The sequence below is a fragment of the Pelobates fuscus genome, chromosome 2 (assembly GCF_036172605.1).
Source record: "Pelobates fuscus isolate aPelFus1 chromosome 2, aPelFus1.pri, whole genome shotgun sequence".
In the NCBI taxonomy this organism is placed as follows: domain Eukaryota; kingdom Metazoa; phylum Chordata; class Amphibia; order Anura; family Pelobatidae; genus Pelobates; species Pelobates fuscus.
Genome location: NC_086318.1, coordinates 181,281,199 through 181,299,416, shown reverse-complemented (window position 1 = coordinate 181,299,416; position 18,218 = coordinate 181,281,199). Strand labels below are relative to the sequence as shown.

General features: G+C 46.7%; 1 protein-coding gene across 1 annotated transcript in view; it reads left to right on the top strand.

The window, feature by feature from the left end:
• Window positions 1–9,871, top strand: part of SLC17A5 (solute carrier family 17 member 5) — a 72,869-nt gene extending 62,998 nt beyond the window's left edge. Inside the window, exons 9-11 of the mRNA XM_063442992.1 lie at window positions 5,959–6,106; window positions 7,441–7,531; window positions 7,738–9,871. Coding sequence (XP_063299062.1) covers window positions 5,959–6,106; window positions 7,441–7,531; window positions 7,738–7,875 — 377 coding nt within the window. The 3' untranslated portion in view covers window positions 7,876–9,871. The remainder of the gene's footprint in view (window positions 1–5,958; window positions 6,107–7,440; window positions 7,532–7,737) is intronic.
• Window positions 9,872–18,218: the final 8,347 nt, after the last annotated feature.

Sequence of the window (18,218 nt, the reverse complement as noted above, 5' to 3'; positions counted from 1 at the left end):
CATAATCAGCGGTTTTGGTGTACAGATTATATTCCTACAAACTCACTGCACAATTCTCTGTTGTTAAGGCAGTTAAATCACTTTGATTATGCAGCCCAAGCAACACCTTTGTGGCTGGGACTCATGCAGCCTTCATAAAAACAGTAATTTTACTTACCGTAAATTCCTTTTTTCTTAGTATAGTGGCAGTACTTACAAGTGGGATGTTCCTTCCGGTGTTGGACAAGAAGCTCCCCCTTCTTTGAATAATATAGCTGTGCTCCGCCTGCTGCCTCCATATAACCTGCAAGATTGAATCACCCGCCAGTAATAAAAAAGAACCAAACGGAGACAGACTAATGCAAAAAACATTTAATCCAAATGAAAGAGGAGGGAAACCCAGTACTGCCACTATACTAAGAAAAAAGGAATTTACGGTAAGTAAAATTACTGTTTTTCCCTCCGTATAGTGGCAGTACTTACAAGTGGGATATAGCAAGAACCCTGCATACAACAAAGGGTGGGGACTCAGCAGGCCACAGCTTGCAGCACCTTACGCCCAAAAGCAGCCTCAGAAGATGAAAATATGTCCAGCCTATAATGCTTGATGAATGTATGCAATGAAGACCAAGTAGCCGCTTTGCAGATGTCTTCAGGTGATGCTGCTGCTCTTTCAGCCCAGGAGGTTGCCATAGCCCTAGTGGAATGAGCTTTCAACGGGAATCTGAGAGGAATCCCTTTGGAGTGATAAGCCAACTTGATGGTATCTGTAAGCCACCTAGCCAGAGAGGGTCCGGAAACAGCACGACCCTTGTACTTGCCTTGAAAGTAGACAAAGAGATGATCTGAGGATCTAAACCCTTGAGTCCTCTGAAGGTAGATCTTCAGGGATCTTCTAACATCCAGGAAATGCCACTTTCTTTCCAGATCCGATGTAGGAGATTGACAAAAGGACGGCAGAATAATAGGTTGGTTAATCGCAGCCCTAGAGATAACTTTAGGAAAAAAAGAAGGCCTGGGGTGCAGGACCACCTTTTCCTGATGGAATATGGTGAACTCCGGAGAAGATGATAGAGCTCGGATCTCACCAATTCTCCTAGCGGAGGTGATAGCCACCAGGAAAGCCGTCTTGAAGGTTAGTAGCTTGATGGGGACCTTAATCAATGGTTCAAACGGAGGTTCACAAAGGGCTTGAAGAACCAGAGACAAATCCCAGGTAGGAAAAGACACTAATCTGGGAGGCCTTTTTAACCGTATGGACTTAACAAACCTTCGGACAAGTATGTTTGAGGCAATGTCACGAACCAGGAAGTGACTTAGAGCCGAAATTTGGCCCTTGAGTGTAGAGACCCCTAGGCCGGCTTCAAAACCATCCTGTAAAAAAGAAAGGATTTCCGGGATAGACGTACTGGCAGGATCCGAACCTCGAAGAGAACACCAGGCTCTGAATTTCACCCAGACTCTGAAATAGATTTTCGAAGTGGACAAGCGGACAGAGGATAACAAAACGTCACATAAGTGTTCTGAGAGACCATGACCCTGAAGGATCATCCTTGCAGCAACCATGCTGTCAGGCGAAACATTTCCAGGGTTTCTACTGGAAGAGTCACATTCTCTAATATGGTGGAAGAGATCGGGAGAGACCAACGTGATATGGTCATATTTTCCACTTCTGAGAACCAACTTCTGTTTGGCCAGAAGGGCAGGACTGCTAGAATTCTTGCCTTCTCCCATCTTATCTTCTGAACAATCCGGGGAATAAGAGCGACAGGCGGGAAAATATAAGCCATGTTGAAGTTCCAAGGGATCGACAGACCGTCTAGGACATCTGGGTAGTCTCCTGCTTGGAGGGAAGCGAATCTCTGCACTTTCCGGTTTCTCCTTGTCGCCAACAAGTCTATCTCTGGCCTGCCGAAGCGGGAAACTAGCTCCAAGAAAACCTGGTTTGATAGTGCCCAGTCTGCTTGAGACCAATGATTTCTGCTGAGGTCGTCTGCAATAATGTTTAGAGACCCTTTGATATGGGTAGCTGAGATTGCAAGAAGATTGGTTTGGGCCCAAGACATTATACGGTAGCAGAGATTTTGGAGAGCTTTTACCTTTGTGCCTCCTTGGCGATTTAAATAAGCCACAGTGGTGGCGTTGTCCGACTGTATCCTCACCGACCGATTGGCGATGACTGAACCGAAAGACACCAGTGCCTCCCAGACCGCTAGTAATTCCCTGAAATTTGAGGAAGCGCCTGCCTCTTCCTTGTTCCAAAGACCTTGATGGAATTGAGAACCGAGATGGGCGCCCCAACCAGTCTGGGAAGCATCTGTGGTTATCGTAATCCACTGTTTTTGTGCAAAAGATAGGCCTTTTGAAATGTTGCTCCTGTCTCTCCACCAGTTTAGCTGTTTTTTCACCTTTGCGGATAAGTGGAAGGGAGAGTCTAGATCTTCCTGTTTTCGAGTCCATTGTGAAAGAATGTCCCATTGCAAAGGTTTTGATTCTGCTTTTGCCCAAGCCACTGCTGGGATTGCAGAAGTGAGGAGGCCTAGCAAACTCATAGCATCCCTGATTGAGCTTAGGTTTTGCTGCAGCTTTAATACGGCTTTTAAGATCCTCCTTTGTTTCTCTATTGGTAAAAACAGAGACAGGGACTGTGATTCTACCTGAAGACCCAAGAATTCCAGACTCCGTGACGGATTCAACTTGGATTTTTCCAGGTTCAGGATCCAACCGTGATCTTTTAAAACCTTCATCGTAATCCTGAGATGATATTCTAGCAGTTGTTTCGATTTGGCTTTCAAGAACCAATCGTCCAGGTATGGAACAATCGAGATACCTTTCAGACGTAAGACTGCTGCTACGGGTGCCAGGATCTTCGTAAAAACTCGAGGAGCTGAAGACAGGCCAAAGGGTAGAGCCTTGAATTGTAAATGGAGAATCCTTCGCTTTATTGTAAGAACCGCAAACCTGAGAAACTTCCGGGAAGATTCTGAAACCGGTACATGTAGATAAGCATCTTTTAAATCTAACTTTGCCATGTGATCTCCTTTTTGTAAAATGTGCGTTACAGACAGAATACTTTCCATGCGGAACTTCTGGTACGGTATGCAGGTGTTGACTTGTTTTAGGTCTAGTATTGGCCGAAAGGATCCGTCTGGTTTCTGAACCAGGAACAGGCGGGAGTAAACCCCCTGAAATTCCCAACGTTTGGGTACCTTCTCTACCACATCTTTTCTTAAAAGAAGAAGAGCTTCTGTTAGGAGTGCTTCTGTTTTTTTCTTTGAAGGATAGTCTGATAGTAGGAAGGAAGGTTGTGGTTTTGTTGAAAACTTTATTCTGTAACCTTCTGAAATCGTTCTTATAATCCACCCATTTGATGTACTCTTTTTCCACTCTTGGGCGAAGAACCGAAGGCGTCCTCCCACTCTTTTGGCGTCAAAACTTCCTCTTTTTGTCTTGCCTGTTGGATTCATGTCTAGACCACTGGCTGCTGTTTCCACCCTGTTTTTGAAACCTTCGAAACCGCCCTTGGTAACGAAAGGACCGCTGACCCTTATACTGAAAACGTTTATAACCCTGTGATCTTGATTCCAGAGGTAGGGCTTTCTTTGTGTCTGACATTTGTTTAATAATGTCTTCCAAAGGTGTTCCAAATAGTTTGTTCCTCTCAAAGGGTAATTCACACAAGGCAGCCTTGGACGCTGAATCTGCTGTCCATGTACGTAGCCAAAGAGCTCTTCTGGCCACTGACGACAATCCCATGATTCTTGCTGCTAAACGCATAGACTCATCAGAGGCATCCAAAAGAAATTCATTAGATAATTTCAGTAGGAACATAAGATGGGAAGGATCTGCATCTGATTTTCCCATAAGAGATTCTTCCAGGGATTGTAGCCAAACGCTCTGAGCCCTGAGAACCGCTGAACCTGCAATACCGGCTCTGCATTGGTACCCTGCGGCCTGAAATATTCTTCTACATGAAGTTTCGGCTCGTTTATCCATTGGGTCTTTGAGTCCTGAGACTTCGCCAATGGGTATAGTGGTTTTCTTAGATAGCTGGGCAATCTGAATATCTACTTTAGGAAGATCTTCCCACTTTTCTTCCGACTGTAGTTTAAACAACAGTTTAAATTGTTTGGAAATAAATGCACGTCTTTCAGGATTCTTCCATTCTCTATGAAGGAGATCCAAGATTTTAGGTGGCATCGGGAAACCTTTAACCTTACCCTTGGTAGGTTGCGTTTCTTGTATAGCTGATGTTACTTCCTTAATAAAATTTTTCAGCTCTTCTGGTGGGAAGCCCTCCTCCACACTGGAAGCTAGGCTGGAAATATCCGAAGGCGAAGAAATAGAGCATTCTCCCGAAGAAACGTCAGACACCGAAGGAGATCTATTCCTTCTACGTTTCTTAGGCTTCTCTTGTATAGCCGGCTCTTGCTTCACAGAATCTTTAAAAGACTCAAACGTCTGGGACAAATTTTCCTGGAACCAGCCCAGGAAGGATGCCATATCAGTCTGCTTAGCTTTCTCTAGCAATTCCACAGAGCACTGATTACACGTCTTTTTGCGACATCCGTCAGGCAGAGGTACAGCACATTCCAGACAACATAAGTGCTTAGATTTGCTTGTGGCTTTTTTAGGGACAGATGCTGACATCTTGTCCTTATCCGCTTTGTCCGGGGGAATAGGACTGGACATATCTGTGGATCAAACAAAAAATGTTTCAATAGAAATAGAAATAGATAGACCTATAAATAGACGCATGCAAAATAATAGATGAATAAAAGGAGAGATTCATAAAATCTCACCTTAAATCAACTAAAGTCCGTGCAGGAGGGCTGGTGACACGGAGAACCAGAGCTGTACACCCACCCTTGGGGTCAGCAAGGTTCTGCACAGTTTATATACCAAAAAAAAAAAATTTAATTTTTAAATTTGGCGCCAAAAAAACCCGGTTTCGCGCATGCGCAGTTGCGCGATTCCGTGTTTGGTGGAACGCAAACTCCTCCCGGCGTGCGTTCCACCACTGTGCGCATGCGAAAAGCAATCGAGGAGGACCGCCCGGGAACTCATCTTAGCAGCCACAAAAAGGGAAGTACCCGGTCGCGTTCCGTAACGCTAGACCGGAAGTACTGCGCCACTCAGTTCCCACCCGGGGAACCATCGGGCAATTACCTCCTCGATCAGCAGCCTGTGCTGATCGCACCTCTCCACCTGAACTGGGGAACCTGTCCGTCCCGTTGCCGGGACAAGAAGAACTGGCGGGTGATTCAATCTTGCAGGTTATATGGAGGCAGCAGGCGGAGCACAGCTATATTATTCAAAGAAGGGGGAGCTTCTTGTCCAACACCGGAAGGAACATCCCACTTGTAAGTACTGCCACTATACGGAGGGAAAAAAAAGTTTCATTTTACAGAGTGTTTACTTCTTATCTCCTTCTCTGGAACTTTAACCACACACAAAGCTGTGTCAGGTTCTAGCAAGCAATTAATAGCACAGGAGATAAGAACTTCTAAATTAAACGCATTGTGCGATAAGGGAAGTTTAAAAAATACATCTCTTTTTACAGGAATTTTGTAGGGAGGCTGTGTGAGTCTGTCAGTGGAGGTGAGGCTAGGGCTGTATGAACAGTTATTTAACTCCTAAGTGCTATAAAATTGGCCAGTTAGACTGCGTGGACATAATATATATGCCAACACTACTTAATTAAGCAAAACATGTTTTGCTGGTTAGTGTCCCTTTCATTGTGCTGTGCCAACACAATATCCTTGATAAAGACCTGGCTACAGGTCGAAACGTTGCAGTGTCCAATAAATCTGCCTGATTTATCACAGTGAGTGCCTGAGAATTTTTCTTTGAACACAATGTCACATGTGTAGGTATGTCACATGTGTAGGTATGTATCATTTTGAGTGTCTTCTTCCTTCTCTTTGGAGTCGTTAATAATCTGTTGTTTTTGGTTTTTGTTTTTTACTAACTTTTTAGGAATGATTGGACCAGCTTTATTTTTATTAGCAGCTGGTTACACAGGTTGTAACTATAAACTGGCGGTCGCATTTCTTACATTATCAACTACACTTGGTGGGTTTAGTGTGTCAGGATACAACATAAATCATCTAGACATTGCACCATCGTGAGTATTGCTTCATAATTAATCTCCTTTAATATACTTATATGAATGATTCTACATCCATTGGTTTTTATTACCAGAAATTTTGTTTTGGCATATCTGTTTTATGCTTTTGACAATTTGTAGTGACCCTTAATGTGTGTAATTATTATGTAAAAATCTGAGTAAGCCTTGTTTCCCCATTGAAAGTGCTCAGTTGAATAACAATAGATGTGCATAACAGTTGAGATTTATTACAGCTGGCAAATTGCAATGAATTGGCTACATGTACATCTTGAAGTGTGCCTGTTATGTTACACACAATGTATACTCCCCTTAATGTCATTTCTAAATTGTGCTTGCAGTCTTTAGCTAAAATGTACCGATTTTTAGCCATTTCAAATTAAATCTTAAGGCCTTAAGATAAATCTTAAGGCCTTTTAATGTCCCTCGTCGCTGCTTCCTCCTTCGCGCCGCTCCTCCTTCTGACTCCGTCGGCCAGTGGGCGAGACCGATCCCGCCCACCGGCCGGGGAGACCTAAGGAAAGCATTGAAAAAGATTTTCAATGCTTTCTTATGGGGAATTGAGCGACGCTGGAGGTCCTCACACAGCGTGAGGACGTCCAGCGACGCTCTAGCAAAGAAAATCTTTGCTATGAGTCAGGAAGTTCCCTCTAGTGGCTGTCTAGTAGACAGCCACTAGAGGTGGAGTTAACCCTGCAAGGTAATTATTGCAGTTTATAACAAACTGCAATAATTACACTTGCAGGGTTAGGAGTAGTGGGAGTTGGCATCCAGACCACTCCAATGGGCAGAAGTGGTCTGGGTGCCTGGAGTGTCCCTTTAAGCCTGTTGCCAAGGAGACTTAGTGCCCAGCAGGGATCCAGGTAAGAGGACGAGCAGTTGGAAAAAGATTTGCTACATTACTGGAAAACGACGCCAGTGCACTCCTGCCATCATAAACCCAACAATGACTATGGGCAATGGTGTCCTGCTGAGACAGTGGTGTTTTGTGGGTGGAGGTTTCTTTATGATGGGTAAGTGCAAACATTTATGTTGGGGCATTGTACATTGAGAAAGGACATATCACCCAAAACATGGTCTTTGTGCCTCCACATTAAACTTTTCGGTAGCAGTTTAGCACCTTACATTTCCTTTTTTGCGCCTTGTATGTTCTTGTTTGTTTTTATCCTGTGCCTGTGAAACTTCTGGTTTAGAAATAACCAGACGCTATTGCATAATATGCTGAGCCTATCCAGTTCTTTTCAAAATTAACAGTTAATATTTTAACACTTGTGTTGCAGCCGTGTTCTAAAACCTCTGAAATTTTTATTTATGTATTTATTTTAATTTTACAGTTATGCAGGATTACTTCTTGGTATAACAAACACCTTTGCCACAATTCCTGGGATGGTTGGTCCTGTTATTGCCAAAAGTTTAACCCATGCAGTAAGTAAGAAGCCGTCCGAACATTTTCTATATAGAGTGATATTGTTTTTGTTTTAGGTTTAACCGGTTAACCATTTTTGTGTGTTTGGTTGTTGGTTTTTTTTTTTTTTTTTGGAGGGGAGTGTTTGTTTTTATGATTCAAATTTTATTTAAAATGTTTGTGCTAGTGTGTGATGGCTTTTCCCCCTCCATTTTATTTCATATAGAACACTGTGGAACAATGGCAGATTGTTTTCTACATTGCTGCTGCTATTAATATATTTGGAGCCATATTTTTTGCAATATTTGCCAGTGGAACTGTGCAAACCTGGGCAGTAAGTCAAAAGAAGGAAGATGAAGGCTAAAGAAAGCATGATTATTTCCTGGACTGCTCAAAACACAACATGCCTTGGAACATTCTGGGACAACTACATTCCTTTTTATTTGAAATTGTTTACATGCACATTTTATGATAATGAAGTACATTATGTGTAAAAGCATAGTTTTGTTTTGAAAGACACATTAGACAAACTGTTCATATACAGTGTAAGAAAATGAATCATAAAGCTATAATTTCATGTATGGCTTCCTTAAAAAGGGAAATATTTAACTATTTTGACTTTCTTATTATATTTGCCATTTATATTTGTATTAAATCCTTGTAGGTTACAAGGGTATATGTTCCTGTAACAAATGGTAGTACCATCTTTTTGTTTATATGTATATGTGCAGATTATATCAAGGGAATGGACCAAAGTTTGTCAAATAATCCCACCAAATGTTCCTATTAAAAGTCGATTGAAGTGCCTTATTACTCTGTAGCATTTATAGCCCTCTAAGGATCTCAAACAAGTTAAACTAGAATAGCACTTTATAGTTATGACTTAGATAGGGGTACTCAGGGATCAATATTACATGGAAACATTGATGAAAGAAATGTGTATAATTTCAGAAAATACCACACTGATGCAGTTGATAATGTTGCATGTATTGGTTACTCAGTAAAACTGTCTTTTACAAACCATTAATGCCTAAACTGAAATATATTCCCCCTATGCGTGTTATTTCTATTTACCTGTTTCTTTCCTGTAATGTATGTAGTGTTTTTTTATAATGGGATCATGTTGTGTGGTGCATAAGACAATCATATTCTTATTGTCAAAGTGTACAGATCTTTAATGTCAGGCACTTACGAATAATGAAAAAAAATATATATGTTTGTGTATTTCATATCTAAACCATAGTTTTTTGTTTTATTTTTTATTTCAAGATATGATTGAGGTTCTTTAAAGAGAGAACATGTGAAGAAGAAAAAAATACATACAGTAAATGTGCATATTTTTCCTTACAAATCATAGAATGGTTTGCCATTCTTAAAGGGATTCTATAGTGCCAGGAAAACAAGGTTGTTTTCCTGGCACTATAGCTCCCTATAGTGCCCCCACCCCTCACCGTGGAGCAGAAGGGGTTAAAATCCCTTCTGTGACTTACCTGAGTACCGCGCTGATTTCCTTATGGCTCTGGCTCGGGGTCTGCCTTTGCTCCTCCCAACAGGGCAAGGGGGCCGCGCTTGCATTAGGGATTGCCCCATAGGAAGCATTCTACAATGCTTTCCTATTGGGTTTCGGGTGATGCTGGAGATCCTAATGCATAGTGTAATAAGGACGTCAGGCGATCAAAGGTGGCCGAACGACCCGGAAGTTCCTCTAGAGGCTGTCTGGCAGACTGCCATTAGAGGTGGAGTTAACCCTGGATAGTAATTATCGCAGCTTCCCAATAAGTGCAATAATTATCTTTGCAGGGTTAAGGGACCTGGGAACATGCATCCAGACCACTTCAATAAACTGTCCCTTTAACAATACAGTGTCCCTTTACCAATAAATTCAGATTACAATGACAACTTTCATGCTCAGGATAACAGTCCCTGAACCAGCAAGCTTTTTTTCTTTATGACCTTCACTTCTCTCCTCATGCACTGACTGAATGTCCTAAACTCTGTTTCATGGTTATGCCATTGATGCATATTAAAATACAGAGCTAGAACCTACCTGCTTGGTTCCAAGCTAGGTAGTGTTCTGTTGGCTCCATGTGGAACTCTATGGTCACTGTACGTTACTGCAGTGCAGGTCATTGGCAGCATTGTGATAAGTGAAAGTTAATTTGCACTGTATATCCTGTCATAATTGTAATTGTTATGAAAATTTCCTGAAATGATTATTATGAAAATTTCCTGAAATGATTATTACTGAATTAAACCTTTTTTTTATGATGTGTTTTAGTATTTCATGTTGGCGGGAAGCATGTCATTTGATCAGAATGTGCTGCACAAACAATAAAAAATACTGTTCTCATGAAAGGTTATTTAATAGTGTTTGTGTCATTTTGTTTAAAGAGCTGATCTTTTTTATAAAACTTTGCAAGCCTGAGGGAATCATCTACTAAGTGGACTAGAAAACACCATGCAACGGATCAAACTGCAGTTTTCCCTGTGTGACTCAGAGCAGCTCCTATAAGCTAGAATTATGCAAATGTCTTATTTGGCCACTGATTAGCTCAGGCTTCCCCAAACTCCGGCCCTCCAGATAATGCTGAACTACAACTCCCATGATTCTGTGAATGAAATAGGCTGAGAATCATGGGAGTTGTAGTAAAGCAACATCTGGAGGGCCGGCGTTTGGGGAAGCCTGGCTTAGCTTATGTTGAACAGGAATGTGAATAATCCGGTGGAAAAAACGAACAATTGTGTTTTAGTCATATTAAAACTGAACCATGGTGTTTATTGCTTTCAATAAGCCACAGCAGAGGTCTCCTACAATAGCAATGAATCTTGCACGACTGTTTGTAATAATAAAGTGGGTCAGAATTACACTTTCAACTCGCTCTAAGAGAGGCTGCTGAGACTTACAGTTGACAAATTCTGCAGCATTTAACAAAAAGGAAGACTGACTGACTAAACCCTACAAGCTACAGTCCCTCAAGGAATTCCACTTTCAACATTCTGCCAGTGATCAGAACACACAGGGGCTTCTGAGATTTATAGACGAGCTTAGATATATTATAATATTTTTGTCCTATTGTCACTGACATCTGTCCTATCTGCGTTCTGTCATATTACACCTTACCCACTCTGCCAGGCTTTACATTGGCTTTTAGTATCCTGCAGGATCGAATTCAAACTACTGATATTAACATACAAAGCTCTTCAGGGGTCAGTATAATCACCAGAACAGCTACAGCTTATTGTATTTGTTCTGGTGAGTATAACAGGTTCCTGCAGGCTTTTTGCAGTAAACATTGACTTTTCAGTGAAGAGGCAGTGTTTACATTATAGCCTACGGACACTTGTCGTTGCCACTCCTCAGATGGCTATTAGCGATGCTTTCTGGGGCTATATATACACCTTTTTTTTTTTTTTTTTTACACTGATTGCTTTTTTAAACTTTTTTTTTTTTTTTACAGCAGCAGGGAGACTGCCTGTCAGCACAGACAGGCACCTATTGCGGCCATGTGATCGCTCTGTTAGAGCGATCACGTGGCCACGGGGGCCTAATTTGCCGCGGGAAGACTGCCTGAGCAGACAGGCAGTCCCCCCAGACCGGGTGAAACGCTGATCGCCACCGGAGGAACGACGGTGATCAGGTAAGTACCCCAACACCGTTATGACGGTTCTCAAGGGGTTGTTTTCGATGACGGTCCTGAACCGTCATCGGTCCTCAAGAGGTTCAAGACATAATTACACGTGGTCACCAGGACTGCAAACTCAGCTCTTAATAGTTAAAGTGGTCAAGAGGTCAGTTTAAGGATTTGTCTAACTGCAATTAGTCAATTTCCCCAAATCCTTCTTTCTGCCATAAACTTACAGGGTTATACACTAAAGTGGGGGGCGTGGCCGGACCGTGCATGGAGTAGGTCGCATCTAACCGCAGCTGTGTAGCCCCAGCACACTATAGCACCGATATTCGAGCCGGAATCGACCCAAAATGGGTAAATCAAGAAAATTGAACACCCCGGGACCCTCCCAGACTGGTTCGCCGAGCCGAACCGCGGGACCCATGGACGGGTACCTCGGAACTCCGAGAGACTCGCGGGCACACCAGGCCGCGGCCAAAATGGCGCCGACCTCGCCTGAACAGCGCAACACTGAGAGCCCCACGTGCAGCCCGGCCAGAGGGGAATCCCTCACTCAAATGGCGGCAGACATAGCCACAATCACAGCAAACATGATGTCCAAGTCGGACAAAACTGATTTACTGGCAGAAATCCGAACTGCGATCAGAGAAGAGGTCATGGAGGTAAGGAGAGACCTGACAGCCCTGGAGCGCAGGGTGGAAGAGCTAGAGGCAGACAGAGCCCAAAACATACAGCAGCACCAAGCCGCTGAAACAGCTGCCACCAGGCAGGGCAATGTCCTGTTGGAACTTAGGAGAAATCTGGAGGACCTGGACAATCGCGGACGCAGGAATAACATCCGCATACGCGGGCTGCCTGAGTCCACCGGGGAGGCACTACCGGAACTCCTACGGGGCCTGTTCACTCTCATCCTTGGGGACAGGGCCCCGGCGGACTTTGGCATTGAACGGGCCCACAGAGCACTGCGCCCTGCATCCGCGGACGGCCCGCCAAGAGATGTCATCTGCTACCTGCTTTCCTACTCGTTGAAGGATGACATTATGAGGGAAGCACGGAGTCGACAAAACCTCACCTACATGGAGACCAACATCTCCCTATACCAAGATCTCTCTGTGCTCACACTAGAAGCGAGGAGGGCCCTGCGCCCACTCACCACCATGCTCCGAGATCAGCGGATACAATACAAATGGGGGTTTCCCTTTAGCCTGCAGGCGAAGGTGGGCAACACATAGCACATCGTGCGCTGGCCAGCGGACGTCCCACGATTCTTACGGGCCGCAGGCCTCCCAGCAGTGACAGTATCTAATTGGATCCTCGAAAGACAACCTACGCGCCAGAATGCACCACGTGAAAGACCGGGCACCGGCCTCACAGGAGTTGGATTCCGCCGGGGTGGCCCGGACAGCCATGAGGAATGATCTACCCTGGGGCCGTGACCCGGCGGGGCGGGGGAACCAGCTCTCGGCCCGACACCCCAGCCCTATACATGGACACTCCACTGCACCTAGACGGGCAACCCTACCCCCCCCAGGGTCTACGTCGGAGACCGGCCTACCTATCCAGCACCCAGCTATTTGATCCGGAGCTGCTGCAGACCCACTGGGTATGTACTTGACCCCTTACTTTGGGCCCCTACTCCTATGGAACTGGCCAGAAGGGCATGACACTGTAATGGGAGGGAACCACACAACTGGGGCGGGGGGCTCTGGTGGGTACATGGAACACCCGGGGAAGCATGAGGGAGGGGACACCCCACGCTATGCATGCCCAACAGTCAGCAATGTGCAGTGGCCCAGGACGGACCCTGAACTCACCCCTAAATGAGCCCTTTTTCGCCTGGAGGCGCATCTCCCCAGACCCTGCCAAACCCCGAGATTGCCTAGTACTTAGGCAATATAGCCTGACCCAAGGCCTGCTGAAAGATGTAAGGGTGGGAAAGAAGTGGCCCCTGGGGAGGGGGGTTAAAGGGAAAATTGCATGTTGTGAACTGTTATGTACTGCTCTAAGGTTTAAATTGTTTATAATGTTTCTCAGTTTTAAACTGCATTTGGCCGCACACGCACCCACACGGGATTGAGGGACACCCCACAGCCCCCGTTGGTTGGGGGAGGGAGGGCCGGGACGGGAGCCCGAGGTGACATCTGGTCCCCATGGGGACTATTGAGCTATAACGCTACAACACGTACCCACTAAGGGACCATTACAGCCTGGAGAGGCACTTAGGCGGATTACGGGGCACTACCCCATACGAGTCCCCGACACGATGGGGACGATTCCAACTATTCTTGATCAGTGGGCTGGGACCCATGGGAGCAGGGTGACATATACGGAGGCACACACCTGTACGGGCGACCCACGTGCCCCTTGTAACTGACTCGCGCTATACGAATATTCGGAGGCAACTCTGGTGACACACCCCGAGGGGACTTGACACCGGGGGGCGACTAACTCCGAAGCGAGTACCTGTTACCTACCACACCGACTGACTCCCCCACTGACACCGAACCGACTTTACTTCCCACCCCCTCTCATACCCTACCCCCCCCCCTACTTTGACGACCCTATCCTCCCCCATCCCCTGTGCAGTCGGGGATGGGTCCTAAAGATGAAAAGGCACCACTCACTCTTTGGTCGAATAACGTTAGAGGCTTGAACGTGCCCGAGAAACGGACCCAAATACTCCGCACCCTATGGTCGGAGCGTGTCTCGGTCGCGTTCCTGCAAGAGACCCATTTCAGGGGAGCGGACGCACCCACCATTAAGAACGGGAGATACCCCACGGGATACTATTCGAACCATCCAGATGAAAAGAAAGCGGGTGTGGCGATCCTATTCTCCCATAATATCCCGTTCATATGTACTGAACAACGACCAGACCCAGGGGGTAGATACCTGTTTCTCAAGGGGACAATAGCACAACACCCTTACACGTTCGCCTGCCTATATGCCCCGAATCGCAACCAACACGTCTTCCTTACCAAAACTCTTGCAAAACTAGATAAATTCAGGGAAGGATTCTTGGTTCTAGCAGGAGATCTTAACATGCCGCTGGACGCTAGCCTAGACACCTCTAGAGGGGAAAGCTCGATACCAGGTCATTGCATACGCGCTGCCGGGAGGGCTCTGACACGATGTGGCCTAGTTGATTGCTGGAGGGCGGCAAACCCTGACTGCAGGGACTACTCCTATTACTCGGCCGTGCACCGGCGTTACAGCCGGATCGATTACATTTTTGTGGCACAAGAAGCCCTGCCACTGCTCCGTAAGGCGACTATAGGCTTGATGGCGGGATCAGACCACGCCCCGATCACTGTCCAGATACAATCACCACTGTACAAACCCACTGAAAGACAATGGAAGCTAAATGAGAACATGCTCCTACACCTTGGGGACACTGACCCGGCCAGACTAACATTACAACAGTACTTTGACACAAACACTACCCCTGATGTACAGCCGCTGACAGTGTGGGAGGCACACAAATGTGTCATACGGGGTCACTATATAAAGGTCTGCACACAGCGAAAAAAGGACAACGCACGCCAACTAAACACACTGAACTCGCGACCCTAGAGCAAACCCACAAGCAAAATCAGGACGAGGATATATTCCTCCGACTGACGACGCTTCGGAAACAGAGGAGGGACATACTAGCCCAGGGCCTCCTGCGTACCATTAGGAAATCAGCTAGATTCTTTTTTGAACACTCCGATAAGAGCGGGAGATTGCTGGCCCGCCAACTCCGAGACCGGAGGAGGGCGAGCCACATCCATAAAATTAGACCCAAGGACGGGACGGAAACCCGTCTACCCGACGGGATTCAGCGAGCGTTTGTAGACTACTACACGGAACTGTACAATATACCCCAAAACACATCAGACGCTGCCCGAGCACTACGCTCCCGACGGATCACTGAGTTCCTAGAACGCAACATCGATAAAAAATTGACCGCGGAAATGCGAGAAGACCTGGAACGACCCCTGTCGGCGGTAGAGCTGGCGGCGGCCCTTAAACTTTCTAAAGCCCACAAAGCCCCGGGCCCAGACGGCCTTCCCCTACAGTATCTACGCACGTTTAAAGATGTTTTGCTACCACACCTTCTACTGGGCCTCAACTCCATACTGGAGGGGGGCCGTTTCCCCACTGACACCTTAGCAGCAATAGTTACCGTGATACCTAAAGAAGGGAAAGACCCGGCGAACTGCGCGAGCTACCGCCCTAGCTCATTACTAAATGCAGACCTGAAGCTGTTTGCGAAAGCCATAGCCCTGAGAATCGCGAGCCACCTCCCACACCTCATACACCCGGATCAGGTCGGATTCATCCCGGGCAGGGAAGGGAGAGACAATACGATTAAGGCCCTGAACATTCTCCATATAGCGCGGTCGCAGCGTAGGGAACTCCTACTATTGTCGACAGATGCTGAAAAGGCCTTCGATCGGGTGGACTGGTCGTACCTGGAGAGCACCCTTTCGCACATGGGCTTCGGCCCCAACATGCTGTCCTGGATGCTCTCCCTGTACACTAGTCCCACGGCACGGATCCGAATCAATGGAGCACTGTCCGCCCCTTTTCAAATCAGGAACGGCACTCGGCAGGGATGTCCGCTCTCCCCCCTCCTGTTTGCCCTCTCCCTGGAACCATTCCTGGGGGCGGTCAGACGGAACGGGGGAATATCCGGCTTCTCCCATGGTCGCCACGAATACAGAGTGGCAGCATACGCTGACGATATGCTGTTTTTCCTCACTCAGCCACTGATATCACTACCGAACCTCCTCACAGCATTTCAGGAGTTCGGAACACTCTCCAACTTAAAACTTAATACAGATAAGTCAGAGGCCCTCTACCTCCCCCCCCCCACGCGGCCCCCCACCCCACCTATACTCCCAATACCGCTTCAGATGGTGTGACACCAAACTGAAATACTTGGGAATCTGGCTGCCCAAAGACACATCCCAATTATACCTACACAATTATCAACCATTGCTACACTCCCTGATGGTGGACATCAAGAAATGGTCCCCATACTATATCTCCTGGTTTGGACGCATTAATGCGAGCAAGATGAACGTGTTGCCCAGGATACTATACCTTTTCCAAACAGTACCGATCACCGTGCCCAAAGCCTTTTTTAGCTCCCTGTCGACTGCTATTCGACAATTCGTTTGGAAATCCCGCCAGACCCGGATTAAAAAATCCACGCTAGAACTCCCAAAGCGGAAAGGAGGCACAGGTCTGCCCTCCATTGAGACCTACTACCGCGCCACACACTTGCATAGGCTGGCAGACTGGCACGTACAATACCCCACAAAGCAATGGGTAACCCTCGAGCTAGATCAAGCGGACAGGAAAATTCCCTCCAGACTGTGGCTACACACCGCCACACACTCTGACTTACGCACCGGTAACCCCCTAATTGACGCCTCGATCAGGGTATGGACAGCCGTACGCTACAGACTTAGGCTCACTACCTCCCCTAGCCCATTAACCCCCATCACCTATAACCCAGACTTGGCAGACGCACTGACACAACGAGATTTAGCTGGTCTCCAGCAGGCAGACTGGATGTACCTGCACCAATGGTGTACTACGAGGGGACTTAAACCGCTCACGGAATTATGCCCGGACAGACCTCCGACGTTACTTGAACGGTTCAGATACCACCAAATACACACCTACTATCACTCTCTACCTGGCCGAGGGCACCTACTCAGACCCCTCACCAACTTTGAACTCCTATGCACACACAGACTACAGGTACACAGAGGTATCTCCACCATATATGCCTGGCTCATGGCCCAGGCCAATGGGGATGTGGAGCTCAAGTTCAGGAGGCACTGGGAGACAGACTCAGGGGAAACACTCACGCCACAGGACTGGGACAAGATATACACTCTCACCCATAAATGCTCCATTAGCTCGAAGTATCAAGAGCTAAATTACAAAATCCTGACCCGCTGGTATAGAACCCCAGACATACTACACTCCATGGACAACAACACACCAGACACATGTTGGAGATGCGGCACACACAGAGGCACATTCATCCACGTATGGTGGGAATGTCCCGACATCAACCCTTACTGGGAGAGAATCAGGGTAGAGATAAACAAAATTACAGGGACAGGGATGCGCTTAGACCCCCTAACGATGCTGCTACACCATACCCCCGTTCCCATAAAGACCTATAAGAAGTCCTTAACTTTACCATTGCTTAATGCGGCTAAGGCCCTTCTCCCCGCAATGTGGAAGCAGAGGGGGGCGCCAACCCTCCAGCAATGGATAACGAAGGTAGAGGAAATCCACGCGATGGAGTCCCTCACGGCGGACCTTTATGGCAGACAGGAACAGAGTGCATTGACCTGGTATCCCTGGGAGGTGTATCTGGCCAATGGAACCACCAATTCGCGTGGCATATCCCAAGGGCCATAGGGAACAACCAAGAGCAAAGCTAATCTTGACAGACACCCTCCCCTCCACCCCCCCCATCCCTCACCCCTTTCCCGGACTGGACGACTGACATATCCCCTACGACTGACTCGGACAGACCCTTGGGAGGGACTCACTGACAAATAAACACGAGACGTAAGACTTGAGGGGCCATGTAGGGCACGGTGGACGTAAGACTTGAGATCACCTGTACAACGTAATTCTCATGACTACCAACCCAGATTCCAGACCGGCTCGAGTCCCATGCTGACGCTAGGGTACGAAATGCAAACATACCCCCAGCCTAATCCTCACTCATGTCAAAAATTGAACGTAAAACCGTTAGCTTACAGGGCCCTTGCTTACTCAACCTTGAGGTTAACATGGGGCGGTAATATGGGCACACATGAGTACCTCTTACCCCAGAAGTGTTCCCTGATAGGGCGGCTCAGCGATGAGCCCGGTAATACTCTGCTCCAAGGGCACACTGATGAAGTAGAAAAACTAGCTGGCATCAGAGGTAAATGGGGGGATACAGCACGACAAACTGAGATTACTCATAGTAGTATAAACCCACACTAATGTGACTCAGAGTCGTCTTAATGTAGAGAACAAATGGTAGAAGTCACGGATTGAGACATGGTGATAC